Source organism: Maniola jurtina, chromosome 20 (genome assembly GCF_905333055.1).
Source record: "Maniola jurtina chromosome 20, ilManJurt1.1, whole genome shotgun sequence".
NCBI lineage: Eukaryota > Metazoa > Arthropoda > Insecta > Lepidoptera > Nymphalidae > Maniola > Maniola jurtina.
This window is the reverse complement of record NC_060048.1, coordinates 13,023,991-13,040,119: the sequence shown is the minus strand read 5'-3', so window position 1 is coordinate 13,040,119 and position 16,129 is coordinate 13,023,991. Positions and strand designations below refer to the sequence as shown.

Below are 16,129 nucleotides of genomic sequence, written 5' to 3'. Positions count from 1 at the left end.
ATCATTAAAATTTAAAATTAAAATTTACTCGCACAAATATTACTGAGATCACAATAATAATAATATTATGTTACAATTCACCGATCCGCGGCAACTCCGCGTCGCCGCAATGACAATACAATGTACAACACACAAAGCAACGGACTCGAAACAACTTCACTGTTTCTGCGGCTCGTTATGCTATTACTTTACTTTACAAAAACTTGGATTGCTTTACAAAAGTTGGTCAATTATGTAACATTATCATTTATTATCAACTTATGTGAGCTTACAGCTCAAACTAATGTTTTATTAATAAACTCAAAATCAGCGCCTTGAGTGTAAGTATTGTGCAGTTTTACAATTCTTTTTTGAAAAGTTACTTCAGACAATATTTTGTCTAGACTTTAACGAATTATTATTAATGTATGGATTTGGTCTTCCATACGAATTGACAGATTAAAACCAGTGCTAGTGGCAACAATACTAACACTCAACTCTCAAACATTTCCACTTACATACAACAGAGACCGCAGAGATAAATGAATGAATAAACATCGGAAGAGAATCATCAAAAGTGTACAATAACAAGTGTGTTTGTGTGACTGTGATCGAAGCTAAAACAACACTTACAAAGTATAAAATCATTTTTCATTAGCTCACTTAAAAGTAGTCAAATCGTTTAGTACTTAAGACGTTCTTACCTCGACCTAAGCGAAGATATTTAATTACGGCTTGCACACCTACGCGAACATTAACCTGCACGTATAGTTTCGCGTCGTGGACTCTCGCATCCCGCGTTTATGACGCGCAGGTGTGGCCGTAGCTTAACAGTGAAACTGTATATAAGTGAAAAATCTTCCTTTAGAACGTCTTATTTTTACGTCACGTCTCGTTTACGCGTTACTTGCGATTCGTTTAACTTTGACGGTGATAGTCCACTGAAGTGAAAAGGAGCGGAAAAGTGTTCAACAATGAGCAGACTAATTAAAATTAGGTACTGAGTGGTAAAATTAACACGTCATCAACCAATAAATCTGATGGGTCTGCTGAACATGTCTCCGCTCCGCTCTGCTTTAGTAATACCATAGAGTCAACTCTTTAATCGCAATGTTTCGTGGAATTTTATCATTTTTTAGTTTTAGTAAAAAAAATCACGTAAAAATTTTTTAGCGATTGAAACATACACCCTAAGTAAGCCAAGGAAATATAGATTATATTGTGTACTAACAAACCGTGTACGAACATAGAGGAATCAAGCAAAATTCAGTGATATGTATAATACAATATTATGAAACAAATCTTGATTACAATTATTAAAAACTTGATTATATAAACATATATGTAGCTTAATGCATTAATACAATATACAGGTGATTTGGAAAGTGTGTAGGTAAACTCTTGCCCAGAAATATGTTATATATTACTAGAGCGTGCAATGTTTCACAAAAACGGCTAAACTTGACTGTATAGTACGTAAGTTTTAAGAACTCACTCGCCCTATTTGTTCTACGTGTCAACTGTCATGTCAAAAGTACGGTCCAGCCTTAAATTAAGGACTAAACTGGATCTCAAAATGTACGCACTATACCTACGCTTTACAACTACACATCTCGCTAATGTCGATAGAACATCAATCATCGAAACACTTTTAGAATCAAAAAGTAGTTGTTTTCTCAGTACTGCTGATTTTTATTTTACAATGTTTCCGCTTGGACTAATGGACGAAATGGAGGAATTTGAACCTCAATACAACCGTATTTAAAAATCAATTTTGCTGTGACGCTACAGTGCTTCGATACTCGATGGATAATGTTGCCGACATTACGGTCGTACTAAGCCGATTGTTGTACAAATTATTTACTATTTATTTATTGCTATTTGCTGGGGATGCTTTTACTCTCTCCGCCAATCATATCGCTATCTTCATCATAATATGACGCAATTCTTACGGTAAAGTAACAAGAGTAAAAAAGACTTATTCAACAGATAGGCGCGCTTTTCCTCGACGTTTCCTGTACGAAGTTTGCTCCTCTAGTAATATAACATCTCTCTGCTTCTAACAAACAAAATGTACAATTGAAACTGAAACTGTTATAAGGGTTACATTAAAGCCAAGAGACCAGCTGGTATGTTATTGCCCTGTATATTGTTCACAAATATTCATTTTGGATAGCATACAATTTGTATAATAAAGATTCACTTGTATAATAATAAAAAAGACTTAAAAACAAATATAAAGGTGTGTACAAGTATTCCTGTTATCAATGGTTTATCATCAAACCTGTTGCGCACGTGTCTTTATTCGCTATACATTGAAAACGTAACCACGCACCTAATGGAGATCGCCCAAGACGTCATTTTACAGCGATTCAGTACTGACACAATCTGATTCAGGATCCCCAAATCCCCAGTGACACTTCCGTAAATGGGGATTTGTGAACTTTTCTTCCACAAATCTCCATTGGAAATCCCTAGAGCTCCTGATGGGGATGAGGGTTACTGTCGCGCGTTGCAAACGTGGTTAGCGGCCAAAAGCAGCGCAGATGCGCGTTAACAAAACGTGCTATTGAATCGCTGCATTAAGTCGCCGTGCAATGTTCACACTTCAACTACACTTTTTTGCTGGAGATAAAGTTATCATTCCACACGGGGTTACGTTTTCATTGCCAGCCAGGGTGCGGGTTGGATACAAAAAAAAAACAAAGAACGGTACAAACTCCTAAGCTCATAGCGCGAGTACGACAGGTTAATTATGCCCACTGCAGCTGTACACTAGTCTATTTGACTCCTATTTACCGCTGCTCGATTCCGTAAAAGTGCGTATTAGAAACGAGGAAGTGAATCGCTTCGTACGAGTCCTTGGAACTTCAACAAACGATGCCTATACCTGTCTTTATGATTCGTCAAGGAATTAAGATTTTTGAAAAGACCCCAATTAGTTTTTGGCCCGTCAAAGGATTCGATGGTGGGACCTGGGCCACACGATGAGGCAGCCAAAGCTGTCAAACAAATATACTCAACCGGTGCTCGATTGCAGTAGAATGACAGTTACAATGTCACGATCGCAAACACCTCTGACTGGTTGGAGCTCGCTCACTATTGGCTGCAATGCATTGTTGCAACAAGAATACCCTAAATTCAGCCAATCACAACAATTGCGATTGTACTAATGATTGATGCAGGTTTTCGGGAATCGACCCGCTGGCATGCAAACGTCAAATAGAAAATAGTACAACATAGTGAGCATAGACAGTATAAAATTACATCCTATAACATCTTAATCGGTATATGTTGAAATCCCCTTACGACTAACTATATATAGTATCTTACGAAGTGTACCATGCAAACTAGTTGATCCGTTACTCAAGCGTCATAGTAAATGAATTCCGCATACAATATTATACAACGACGTGAATTTTGTTAAGTCAAACCTAAATCATTAGGATGTTGAGTGCTCCTCTATATTATTAGAACTTCCAGTGCGTCCAGTAATTCGAGCTGTGCTTTGACAGATCAGTCAGTCAGTCAGTAGTCAGCTCTTCTCTTTATATACTTATTTAGATTATTTATATCCACAATCTATTACTGCTTCGCAGTAGTTTCGCTAGTACAATGATTATTATTAACCACAGACACATCTTACCAGACCAAATTGATCCAGAAGGGAATCAAATCCTTAAAATGTCAAAGAAGTTCTCATAATATGAAGTTGCTCTTAGAGTCGTGCAGGAGAGGAAAGGATCATTAATTTAACTAAATTTAGAGTTTTTAAAGGCAAACTCACATGAGGAAGAAGGCATGGAAAGGGTAGGTTGAGGGTCAAAAGTTAATGTTAAAAACAAAAAACTTGTTACATTAGTGGTGGTTGTTAGTTTATACATAACTATTACAAACTACACTGACAAAACAAAAATCATGCTGTCCTTCTCTGCAGGGAACGGATTGAAAAGGACGGCACTATTTTTCACCCGTCAATTTAGTTTCATTCATGTACAACTGGATAAACGTTAATAACAAAATAAAAAATAAAGGTGCAACGCTTAAATCGATATATAACTTTGACTTAAAAAACCCAGTCTATATTACATAACATAGGCATAATATATACTGCAATATAATTATTTCGTCTACAGAATCCTTATAACAAAATACAATACATCTATTTTGGCATGACGGCCGGATCGACTATAACCTCTTTATCCTTAACTGACTGCGCACTGACCGCCGCCAAAGGACCTTGGTACAGCGAACTGACAATGAAACCATGATAAAAACATAGAGTAAATAACCTTATAGAAAAATAAAAAAATCTTTACAAAAAAGAAAGTATTTTTAATTATTTTCATTATTTTTTTAACGATAAATTTGAGCCTAATTTCACATCCTTTCGTTTGTGCACTTTATGAGTGTGAAAGTTGTATGTATATAGAGATAAAATCACAGCATAGGCAAGCCCGTCCGTGCGGAGTTAGAACGAATAAATCTAAAAAGATTCCGACGAATTGAGAACCTCCTCCTTTTTGGAAGTCGGTTAAAAATACAAAGATGGCCGACCGTCACTGTCAAATCAGATCGATCGTACTTTTAATAAGAAAAAATTACCCTTCACGTATGTATGTATACTGTATAATCCATACCTTACTTGTATACAATAGTAAAACTGGCATCAGGGAATAACACAACATCTTTGTGACAACATAAAGGTCGGCGCTGACAGACGCTCCGCTCAGCATTCAAATGTGGACTGCAATTCGTGTACTGTAGATACATTGCCATATAGTGCCATCACAGATTGATAAAATATATCAGATACGGGAAATCTTAATCTATTGAATTTGTCCAACAATATCAATCTCCGGAACACGATAAGCCCACATTAAATTGATAATCTGATGCTGTATGTTAAGCTCTGGTTTTGTAGGGTATCGGTGCGGTCACATAAGGACCGCTTGAATGACGTCATTCAAGTCAAGATGGCGACGCTGCGGGCTATGTCCGCACCGCTATCGTGGGGAACCAGAGACCGAGAGCGGCGCAAGTCAGCGACGACTATAACACCGTAATAAGAGTGAAAGAGACGCCCAACATCGCACACGTAATAATAATAATTAATCTAACGTTTGTGCAAAAACTACCAAGGAATGCTGCTCCATACAAATACTCCATACAAACAAACTTACAACTTATACACTAAATGGACTAGCATCAAAATCAGACTTGAGGAAACAATAAAATCTATACATTACGATGCTCGTGAATAATACGACAGGCGAGCAAAACAGATGAGCTATTACATGCATCATAGCGCAACAAATATTTTTTGTAAATATTGTCAGTGTTTAATGGAACCGACCCACTTTGGAAAATATTGCCGACATTTCACCACTTTTTAATGATTACTGAAATGTTAGAGATTCTTCAATCAAATAGAAGCTGAATATTGATCTTCAGACATCAAAACATTAGGTAAACGGGAAGAAAGTGTGACAGAGTAATTGTGAAATGCTAAACAATTCCATCTCAGCCAACTCTAGTAAATAAATAAATACCAAAAATAAATTGTACCACACATCACCAAGCATATACCTAAGGGTTAGTTATCCGCACACCTCTAATACTTGAGCATTAAGGCCAGAAGGCCTCAAGCAGAAGCGTCGAAAAAAACTTTGTCAAGTGTGACAACCCGAAAAAAGGTCCCCACTCAGCATAATGCTATATGCTTTACTATGCTATTTGTTTCTTGAGTGTGTGCACAAAAAAAACTTTTTAGAAGTTTCACATCTATTTTGCTCGACTGCTGTTACAGATCAATAGACTAGAATAGAATAAACACAAAATGGACGTGAATTCAGGCGAACTCTAATGGCAGTATAAGACAATCTTCCGACCACTACTAACCTCAGCTCCGCCACTCAACACTCACGGAAATGTCCTCAACTAAACCCTTGTCCTTACAATTTACATACAGCTAACGAAAATATAACTCTCAGTGCGCACTGATCCTAATCATTACACATATCTAAACATAAACACTAAGCCCGAAATCTATACAACTGTGGCTTTGCTCACACTTCAGATACTGTTAAAAGGAGACAGCGTTATATTGCTGCCATAAATCTGTCTTTTTTTGTTTTTAATTTACAGACTAATGCTTGGCTGCAATCAGCAGCCAAGCATTATCTGCAAGCGATGATGCAGCTTGCCCTCATGGTAGCTTGCCTATCTCATTTTAACTGAAACTTGAGTCTGAGCAAAGTCAAAGTGTGTTGTATAGATCTAAGTCCGGACCATCGCAAACCACACACTTTTGATCGTCTGATAGTGAAGACTAATCAATACAAACTATTTATACCACTGAGCGAGTACTACTTTCTGTAGCATTGCCAAAATAATTTCGAATGGTGCTGTTTCTGGTGTCTTTTGCTATACTAAACTTGGAATATCTGCATCTTTTTCTTTTTAATATTGCAAAATAAGGATGGAAAATTAATTTTAAATTAAATAATCAAAATTTTAGTGCTACTCTATACAAACTTAAAACTATGCTTAAGACTGACACCTAAAGTCAGGGGGGTTTTACAGTTTTAAATTAAGTTTATCGATCCTCTTCTCATAAATGTAAGAAAAAGATGTGAATTCTCTAAAATGTAGCTACAATCAGAAACAGTACCATTGAGTCCTTTCATTACATGTACAGTGTACAGGCAAAGCCAATGATAATAAATAGCCAAACTTTGTACTGCCCATCAGTAGTAAGAAAAAGTTTTAGCTATGAAAATACATTTTCAAGAAGTGAAAAGTTTCACAATCGATCCGATCAAAAATTTGTAATCTACAGAAGCTCATAGACAAATCAATTCTGTTCAATATATAATCATTCTATAAGAATCAAGACCTCAATGCAACTAGACAAGTCGAAAATTCTCGCTTCAGAAGACTTGGTATTTTTGTGCCAATCTGTAGCAAATTCGATAGGTGCCTACAGGTTTACTCTTAAAAAGTTCCATTCCAAAGATCTACTATCAATTGATGTTTCTTTAGTTTGTTTAAAAATGTTGATTGGTTTTTCAAAAAATAACGTAAAACCTTTTAAAAATAAAAACCCAGTCAAGTGCGAGTCAGACTCGCACACAAACGGTTCCGTACCATCGTACAAGATATAATATGTACCTAATACTTTTATCTAGATCACTGCGAGTTAATGAGGTTTGATAAATTAATTTTTCTTGACACCATTTTAAATGTTTTTTTTTAATGTAACCACAAATTCAAGGTTTTTGGATTTTAGCCTTTATTTGTGCTAAAGGTCCTAGCTAAGAACATTTTAACACCTTGATGTTTTCCAACGGGAAAGGGTCACCTTAAGCAGTAAACCTGCAGTTTTAGTTAAATAGCTGTGCAAAATATGCATACAAATTACTTCAAGATCCCAAACAACATACACCTAGACCCATTTGTTAACCTGATGGAAAGTCTTTTTTATTAATCGCTAGTTAATACATGTGATGTCTTGTATAAACTAGCGATAGTATATTTCATCACTGAAATGAATATATACAATTACTTTGGAAGAGGTGTAACATACAAAATTACATTGATTTTGTTCCAATTCAAAGCACCCCATCAAGTATGTCCATTTATTGAGAAATATACTATATGAAAAAATCTTTATTTTTACACTTTACATTCCCTTAAATATATATATTTGACTATCAAATGGATGAAGGTCTTTTATATGGGATCTTGGGCTGAGATCTATAGAGCGTCCTTTGATTTTGCTCAGACTTAAGCTTCAGTTAAAACGAGACAGTTTCATGTAAGTATTATAGCGCTGTCTCGTTTTCACAGTGTCTTAAGTCTAAGCAAAGTAAAAGTGCGCTCTACAGCTGATCCCAACTTTAGATTTATGTTAACACATCCCTCCTCAGATATCTTAAGATACACAGTTAAAAAAGCACATCACTAGTCAAATCGGGTACAAAAATTGGGGATCCATGGAAATAGTTTTATAACAAAACTCTCCGCACACGTCACAGTCAGCGTCACACGGCACACGGCACGCACAGTTCACTGCGCAAGTTTATTGTCTGTTCACATACCAACTCCTTCCTGATATATTAAGGATATCAAACGTCCGCGTCGCTACAAAATAGTGCTGGAAACACACTTCGCACATTGAAAACGAAACTGAACCTGGCTAAAAATTAAGATTCAATACCCTCAGTATGAAATTTTACTACTCACCAATTTTCACAGTATTCGAGAGTCGAAACAAAATAACGTAAAGTAAAAAAGACCTAAAGGTCATTGATTTAAAGTTAAAAATTCAGTACCATTGATTTTAATTTAACTTTTTGTTTGGAGCTGGCTGTAAATATATGTGCAAACTTGAGCGTTAAAACAAGGCTGTTAAGAGCCATTTTACTTTAACGCTAAAGTGTTTCCACTCTCAAATACTATCAACGTTGGTGTTAAGTAAAATCTCATATTAAGGGTACAGTATTGCAATTTAAACTTTAGTGTTTAGCAACCAAGCTTAACAGCCAATAATAACGTTCAATCTTATCTGTAATCTGTTGATAAGTTACTTAGCAATGTTGTTGTTTATCAAAAACTGCATGTGCTACTACGCTAAAAAAAGAATGTGCCTCATGCATTACTTTAGTGGTCTAAAACCATATTCGCATTGTTGCCTTTCTAATGAAACCAGTTGGGGCACATCGGATGGATGGTTTCAAAATCTACAACTGACATTGAAAACATTTTCGTGTTTTATATATTAGGATTAGAATTATATGGTCTTTGCGACAAATAACAATGTTCCTCCGTAATTTATCAATAGATTACAGATAGATTGATTATATTATTAACTACGATAAACATAAAGTGACACTAGTGTCATCTAGAAAAGTATAAAAATTATTGAATATAGTACAAAACTCTTTTTCTAACACATTTGGTTTAAAAGTAACTCAAAATTGCTGATTTTGTATAGTGCCACTTTTGTTTTCAATGTGTGACTTGGCACAATTCAAGTCACGCCACGCTGCGTGTGTGGATTGCAGCAAATTGTAGGAGCAAAGAGGCGCGACAAACACCACACAAGTTGGAGTAGTGTTCAGTGTTACAGGTGTTTCCAGTCAAGCTGTTCATTGAATGACGATTATGTTTATGCGAGTTCAATCCAATAGTGCTAACTTATTCAATGTCTCTACTTTTGTCATGTCATCTTTTGCCTTAAAATACTTCTTTCTGACCACAAGAGTTGTTCATATATGGAATAAATTGCCCAAGCATGTGGTTCAAGCTCTGTTAACCAGTTCAAGAATAGATTAGATAAACATTTGGAAAACTCGAAGCACTTCTGATATAGACGCACCAGCGAAAGCTGCTTAAGTGCTTAGTCTATTGTAAATAGCAATAATAAGTCTTTTTCTTTTTAATATTGCTACAAAATGATGTATAATAAATTTTCAACTGATTTAAATTTTTCGTGCTACACTACTTTGAACATTATGCTCAATACTGGCACATAGTCATGAAGTTTTAGTTTTATATTAAAATAACGTTTTCTGCCCTCATCATGTATCTTAAATGCAAACCCACTTCATTCAAACTCGACAGGATGGAGATTTGGTGACGCAGTGCTTAAATATAATCGTCATTCGCTTACAGGATCCACTTCTGTACCAGCAACACCAACAATCACACACAAAAAGTAACAGAGACAGCTGATACAACTGTAGTGCATGTTTTGTAATTTAAATTGCATCAAAAAAGAAATAACATCTAAGTGGATGTGAGCTGTTACAAGTTAAAACTCTGTTAGTTGTTTAATGAACTTTTGTTAGCAATTGGTAGTTTTGCTTGTACAGCGAGCCAATGAGTTAAGTTGGGTATCCACTATGTTTGTGTTCCCACTGTGCTCTGCACAACAGCAACTGCTCAAGTGGAGATGAGATACGCATATCCACAAAATCCACTCATGCCCCACAGTTTTCATAAGAACGTTGAGCGAATATGACGTCACCAGACTTAGTAGCTGCTAGCTAGTGTGGCAAACATTTTATTTTATTCTATGGAAGACTATAAAATGCCTCCTTGGTTTTAGGAATTTGAATTTTAAAAGAAAAGATGTAAAAGATGAAACGGATTGGTTTGCTTGCATTTACGAACACACACTGAGCGTGTGCATATGCATAGAGTTACATTTTACGTGTCACCACTTTGATAGAATTGGAGCGTGGAAACATAATGACGTCAGAGTCAAGTGAACCAATATTCTTTTTGTCTTTGATTCAAGATGAAAAATTCTGCACTATCTATTTTAACGTCACAATGGTTCCACTTGGAGTGTTGGCTGGAGATGTATGAACGAACTTAACTTTAAAACGAGACAGTTAAAGTCCATTTTACTTTAATGCTGAAGTAATTTTCATTTTCAATGCTCATTTTCTATCATCCTCGGTGGAATGAAACATCCATGCCGTAGATTTAATTCATCCTGGGTTATTTCAACTAGGTGAATTAAGTCTACGGCACCAAAAGTCTGATACTAGACACACTGTTTGGTGTTCACGGGACATCCGCCAGCCGCGGAGCATAGAGCGTGAACTGATCTACAATGGGGACAGTCAGAGCACACACATAGTGGAGAGCCACCTCTACACGCTTGCGAAGGTACGCTACGACGCTACGTCGGACACGTGGAGCGGTCGGGCGGCCGGTACGTGTTTAGAAGTCGGTGGTGGAGGCGGGTCACTATAAGGCGTGGTCGCGCGAGGTGGAGGGCTGCGGCGCGGCGGGCGCGGGCGGCGCGGCGGGCAGCGCGCGGTACGCGTGCTCGTGCGGCGTGCGCCGCGCGTGCGCCACCGCCGCGCGCGTCGCCAGCGCGCCGCCCGCGCACGCCGCCAGCGCGCCGCTCAGTCCCACCATCTGACACACCATACAGTACACTTGAGATGGACAGGAATCATGTGAAAAATCGGATAAGCCCACTTTGTACACCTTTGAGAACACTATGGAGAATTCTCAAGTATGCAGTTTTCCTCAAGATGTTTTCCTTCACTGTTAAAACAAGTGATATCAATTGATTAAAACATACATAACTCTGAAAAGTAGAGGTGCTTGCCCGGGATCGGACCCTTGGCACTGGGCCAGCGACTATGGCCTAACACCTCATGTTGATGAGGATGTGGAAAAAAAAAACATGTGAAAAACCTTTTTATATGTATGTATCGCTTGCTTAAAACAAGCCTGTCTTACTTAAAATAATCTGCGAAAAGTCACGGCAAGTTGGAAGACCTCCCCTCCCCCACACTGGCTGAACAGACATCAGGCAGCCGTTGGGTTCAGACAGTTCAAGACTGTCTTCATAAGGGCTTCCATACGCAAGCCGCTATGATGATGACTGTGTATGTCGTGATACTGACCGCGGCCGCGAAGAGCAGCTCCCCCGGCGGGCGGGCGATGGGCCCCATGCGCACGAGCAGCGCCGCGGCGCCGCCCGCCAGCCACAGCGCGCTCCACACGAACGCCGCGCCGCCCTGCAACCACACCGGTCAGCTGTTCACCTACTTTGGAGTACTTTATCATGGACCAAGTTATAGGCTTTCCCCATTATTATCGACGTGGAATCAAGAAAGCTTTATATTTCTAAGAGTTATCATTTAGTTTAGACTAATTAATAATAATTACATATGTAGCCTGTAAATGAGTAGGAGGGTTTACATAAGTTGTCTTATAATAATTATATTTTTGTAAACTTTTAGCTTCTTATTAAATAAAATAAATACACTAGCTGATGCCCGCAACTTTGTCCGCGTGGATTTAAGTTTTAAAAATCCCGTGGACTCTTGATTGACCAGGATAAAAAGTAGCCTTTGTCACTCTCCAGGTCTTTAACTATATCTACGCAAAAAATCAAAAAAAAAAAATGTGATGGAGCAGTTCATAATTAACTTGCAGTGCTATACATAAAAGTGTTAGGTATATAATTTTACAAAATCGATTGTACAACCAACACAAAATGTTTCGCAGCTACTAGCTATACCATAGAGTGTCTGTGACGCGCCGCCTACTCGACTCGATCTAGATACGACGGCGTCTAAACTAACCGCCGGCTAAACCACTCCACTCCACTCAAGAGAGCTCCGGCCAAATTCATTACCTAACTCACTTACTCTGCGTTTAAAAATACACCCTTTGTCCCAGCAGACAAGTTGTAAGAGCTCATCATGGCTCTACTCAAAATTCAAATATAAACTAGCTTAGACCCGCGACTTCGCCCGCTTGAACTACACAAATTTCAAACTCCTATTTTACGCCCTGGGGGGGTTTAATTTTCAAAACTCTTTCTTAGATGTCTACGTCATAATAGCTATCTGCAAGCCGAATTTCAACTTGATCTGTCCAGTAGTATGAGCTGTGTGTTGAATTGATAGATGAGTCCGTCAGCTTTTCCTTTTATAATATACAATTATACATATTTTGATAACAATAAGCAGACTTTGCTCAGCAAACTGCATAGTGTTAGGACAAAGAAGATGGAACCTACAAAACTTAAAATAGGTATATACAGAAACAAAAATGTATTTAAATATACTTCACCTCTTCTGGTCATTACATATTATGTTCTATATTGATAAACTACCCACTGCACAAGTACAAGGTCAGATGCCGTTTAACAAGACACCAAATATGTTAACTGATATATTACTCACTGTGCAAGTTCAAGATCAACGTGACACCAACTGTATCTTACATGAAAAAAGTACCAAGAGAGCATAGGAGCATAGGAAGCTAGGCTGTAATGTTGTGAAGGCGTTACATTTTTTTAAATATATAATTCGACGCCTGACTTAATACACTTAATTTGACTTTGGGGTGTTTTCTTTTCTCTCACCACCCACTGACGCAACCCCCAACGTCACAAGGCTGAGCACTATATATCTATACAACACTTATGCCCAAGAGCATACAAAAAGCAGTTTTAGTATGCTTACAATTAGCATAATAAAGAACTTTATGAGCATGAGTTCAGATGCTCATCTGATTGCAGGTGCTGTTGCCCACAAGTGGAACATTACCAGTTTGTCCCAGTCGAGCGGCAGCAGCGCGTCGAGGCGCGTGACGTGCAGCACAGCGCGCATCGTGTGCAGCATGAGCGACGTGAGCGCGCCGAACAGCAGCGCGCGCGCCGCGCCCGCGCGCAGCCCCGTCGCGCCCCACACCAGCCCGCACACACACACGCTGCACAACTGCACACACATTGTCTTTAAATTATAATGTTGTAATAAAAAGAATACCCTGCTGAGTTTGTTGCTGGTTTCTTCTTAGACCAGTAGGTCCATTCCGAAAACCTGCATCAATCCTTATTACAATCGAAATAATTGTGATTGGCTGAATTTATGTTATTTGTATTGCAACAATGCATTGTACCCAATAGTGAGCGAGCATCAACCAATCAGAGGTGATTGTGATCATGACATTATAGCTGCCATTCTAGCTCAATCGAGCAGCTAGTGTTCAACACTAAATAATAGCCAGCAAGCTTATTGACCAATATACAAATAACAATTTATTAAAGTAAAATTATGAGTTGTCACCGCACTGACTGTACAAGGTCCGCGGTATCAATGGATAATAAGTTGAGTTTGTCCTGAATGTATCCTCAATCCTGTTTGTTGTTGGAGTGATTCAAAAGGATCCAATAAATGTATATCTGGATTAGCTAGAAGTATTCGTAATGAAAGTTTGAAAAACTCTGAATTGTAGGTACAATGCTAGATGTTTCGGCATAACCAGTGCTTGTGTAGGGTTTTGATATGCTGTGTTGAGTAACCTCACCCATCGCATGACCATGGTTGGTTAGTTCTATCAGCTGTACTTGTGACAGTTGAATTCAAAGTAATTGTTGAACAATCTCTCTGTACAAGTACAGCAAAGTATACAGTAAGTGCTGGGCACTGGGGCTGTGTAGGGGTGGTAGCACTCACCGCAAGCAGGAGGGTGAGCGCGCCCTGCGGCGTGACCAAGTAGCCGGCGCGGCAGTAGACGGGCGCGAGCGCGCGCGGGCGCGGCGGCGGCGCGCGCGAGTAGTGCGCGTGCGAGTCCCACGAGCGCTCCGTGAGCTCGGTGCCGGCGGGCGAGCGGCCGCCCGCACCCGCGCCGCCGCTGCCCGCGATCTCGAAGTCCTGCACGTCCTCGCCGCGGCAGCTCGTGGGCTCCAGCTCGCGGATCTCGTCCAGCAGCAGCTCCACTTCGTCGGCGCAGTACAGCTCGCTGGCGGACACGTAGCGCGCCGGCGCCGCGTGCATAGCCCCGCAGCCGCGAGCCCTGCCTCACCGCATCGCCGCCAGCCTCACATCCCGCCGCGCACTAGCGGCACCGCAGCCGCGCGACGCCGAGCCTCCGATCGAGAGACGCTAGCCGCATTATTATAAAACTACTCAATTTAATCGTAAAAAAGTTTAATTACCTATAAATAAGAATTTAACGCTGTACTAGCACGCCATGTTTGTTATCGTATTTTTTTTTAAACCAAAACCAAATCAAACCATAAACAAAACGTTTGACAATTTATCGTTTTCAACTGGCTTACGGCTCTGGGTTCTAGTTTTTTAAGGCCTAATGGCGGATCCACATACTTGTGACAAACAGTAAAATATGGTATAACAAGCACTGGCGAGCGTGTGAAGTGTGAAGATATAAAATAGGAGTTGTGCAGTGCTAGGTAGGTGCCGTGCAAGGGTACAGTTCTAGTATCGACTATAACGCACAAATTACTCGATACTAGAACTTCTTAAACTGGACCTTTTCAAGTAAAGATTTTTAAACCTGTGAGGATGATACTATTATTGTCGCAATTAAAGTGCCATAAGCCTACGTTGTCTTATTAGTTTACAAATTGCGAAAAACCAAGTAAAATTTGAATTTCGCGGGCAGCCCCGTCGCTTCCACCTTAAATCAATAATTTAAAACGGTTAGCAAACTTACGTGAGCTCTAAGGGGGGCTTTTTTTATATGTAACATCCAAAGAGTAAATGGTAACATCCGTCAGGTCTATTTTTCCGTATAAAAATCCACCCGGACCACAATAAGGAGTTGAGTGACACCTCATTCATCAAAATCGGCTCGGTAGTTTAGGCGCTAGTAATATTAAAAAGTACTCTGCGGGTGGAACCGAGAAGTTACGAGCGGACATAGGAACTGACACACATACAGGTCAAACACACTCCGCCGCAGTCGGGCAAAGAATCAAACTTCGTTTATTATGACAATTTATTGTAATAAAGAAAAAACATAAGTATACTTTCGTACACGTACAAGTAATTAATATACCTACCTACTTAATTAATGATTCGAAAAGAAAAAAAAACGAAAACTCCTCAATGTCAACAAAATACTTATATCAAAATAACAAAAGATTATCGACACTAACCAACGCACGCACTGCACTCAGCTCTTCCATTGAATAGGGAGTGTCCAATTGTCGGTGCGTCCCGAACAAATACCTACTACTTAGTCCAGCCGGATATGATGCAATAGGGATGATGCCTACTATCTGCCTACTAGTGAAATCAACAACTTTTTACCAAACGACAAAACTTTTTGGAAAATTTTGGAAAACCCTCTATTTAATAATTACTATGAAAAAATTTATTTTTGACATTTTAAGCATCATCCCTATTGACGGCCGAGTGATATTCGAATATACATATACAAAAAAAATATCCCGACGAATTGAGAACCTCCTCCTTTTTTGAAGTCGGTTTAAAAGTCGCTGATTTGACTAGTAGTCAGCATCCCTATTGCCAAGTAAAATGTAATAATTTCTTCGTTCGATGAACTAATAGCTCATTTCTACTAAAGAGTAGCTTGCTGGAATGTTACGGACATTATCTGGCTCAATTTACATCGGAAGGGAATCGAAACCAATTTCTAAAATATTGCATAGCATATTGACTCGTATCTCCACTACATAAAACACAAATTCTTGCTCAAATGAAAAATTCGCGGGAATGCGCGCGAAGTCGCGGAAATTTTCTTTCTCTGTAGAAATTCGCTTAGAAGTCAATACGCTGTGTAATATTTTAGAAATTCGCTTTGATCCCCCTTTCAATGTAAATTGAGCCTTACACCTGAG

The 16,129-nt window shown here is 39.0% G+C and overlaps 1 protein-coding gene across 1 annotated transcript; it reads right to left on the bottom strand.

The window, feature by feature from the left end:
* Positions 1–3,364: 3,364 nt before the first annotated feature.
* On the bottom strand, positions 3,365–14,512 carry LOC123875807. The gene is made up of 5 exons (XM_045921851.1): positions 13,980–14,512; positions 13,071–13,241; positions 11,415–11,528; positions 7,880–10,917; positions 3,365–7,724 (listed from the first exon to the last, which is right to left on the bottom strand). Exons 1-4 carry the CDS (start codon positions 14,298–14,300, stop codon positions 10,744–10,746), a joined length of 780 nt encoding a protein of 259 aa, XP_045777807.1. The 5' UTR covers positions 14,301–14,512; the 3' UTR covers positions 3,365–7,724; positions 7,880–10,743.
* Positions 14,513–16,129: the final 1,617 nt, after the last annotated feature.

Bases quoted from the DNA above. Each gene is read 5' to 3' on its own strand.
- LOC123875807 (XM_045921851.1), bottom strand. From the start codon at position 14,300: ATGCACGCGGCGCCGGCGCGCTACGTGTCCGCCAGCGAGCTGTACTGC. The intron at 11,529-13,070 runs GTAATGTTCCAC...GTGTGGTTGCAG, and splicing joins CGCTCGACTGGGACAAACTG to GGCGGCGCGGCGTTCGTGTG. The intron at 10,918-11,414 runs GTCAGTATCACG...ATGGTGTGTCAG, and splicing joins AGCTGCTCTTCGCGGCCGCG to ATGGTGGGACTGAGCGGCGC.